General features: G+C 37.2%; 1 protein-coding gene across 1 annotated transcript in view; it reads right to left on the bottom strand.

The window, feature by feature from the left end:
* Positions 1-160: 160 nt before the first annotated feature.
* Positions 161-934, bottom strand: part of ADAMDEC1 (ADAM-like, decysin 1) — a 28748-nt gene continuing 27974 nt past the window's right edge. The window contains 2 exon segments of the mRNA XM_012662920.1: positions 161-271; positions 492-678. Of these exon segments, the coding sequence (XP_012518374.1) occupies positions 161-271; positions 492-678 (298 nt within the window).

The raw sequence follows: 934 nt of genomic DNA, 5'->3' as shown, positions 1-934 counted from the left end.
GTCCTCATTTGAATATTTTGGTGGCAGATGGATATTAAAGGCAGTGGGGAGATAAAAACTATCATTGGCCCGAGAGGGAGAACGGCTAAGACAACCAGGGGGTCAGACAGCATTGTTAGCTAGAGTAGCTTATTGCTTGCTTTTTTCTTGATAAGTAAACTTAATAGTGGACTAAGCTGGCCAGGAGGCACACATAGTTCATACTCACAAAGGCATTATCCAGCACCAAAAAGAGATCAATGTATTTCTGTGCCTGAAGGAAATCTTCTTGCTTTACAAAGAATAAAAGATCATTGTTAATAATTATCTTTATTCTAAAAGATTAAAAAGCTTACAAAGATTTTTTTTTCCCACAGAGAGAAGTTACGCTGAAGAATAAATACATTCCAGGCTTTATACACACCAGTCATTGTTGAGCACACAAGTCTATCTCATGTCATTGCTGAGACAAGAGAAATAAATGATGAGTTAAGAGAATTATATATACTCACCTCTGGGCTTTCTAGGGACCTAGAGGTTCGAATCCTGCCTTGTTTCCTGCCAACACTCCTCACACCACATGTCTCTTTAGCTGGGTCTAGTTCCTCCTGGCTATATACAAAGATAGCATGTTCTTTCTGGTCGGAGCTTTTCAGAGGCTTTATCAGATATCTTTGATCACGACGTGTGAAGTATCCTCTGTGGGATACAAAGACTTGTATTTCAGGATTTCCTGACACATAAAGTCATGTTTACTCCTCAGTATGAATCGATGCCTCTCCCTCATCTCAATTTCACACATAACATTTTCATTCATAGATCTTTTGCTAACTTTTGCTAATGTAAGTGATAATCAGTATTTATCAACATAAAATAAAGCCTAACTTATTTATCAAGAGAATTCTAAACAAGAATTACCAAGACAAAGCAATTCCAAAAAATTTGGAATTTGCAC

This window comes from Propithecus coquereli, unplaced genomic scaffold (assembly GCF_000956105.1).
Source record: "Propithecus coquereli isolate 6110/MARCELLA unplaced genomic scaffold, Pcoq_1.0 Scaffold79, whole genome shotgun sequence".
NCBI lineage: Eukaryota > Metazoa > Chordata > Mammalia > Primates > Indriidae > Propithecus > Propithecus coquereli.
This window is presented reverse-complemented; position numbering and strand designations above follow the sequence as displayed.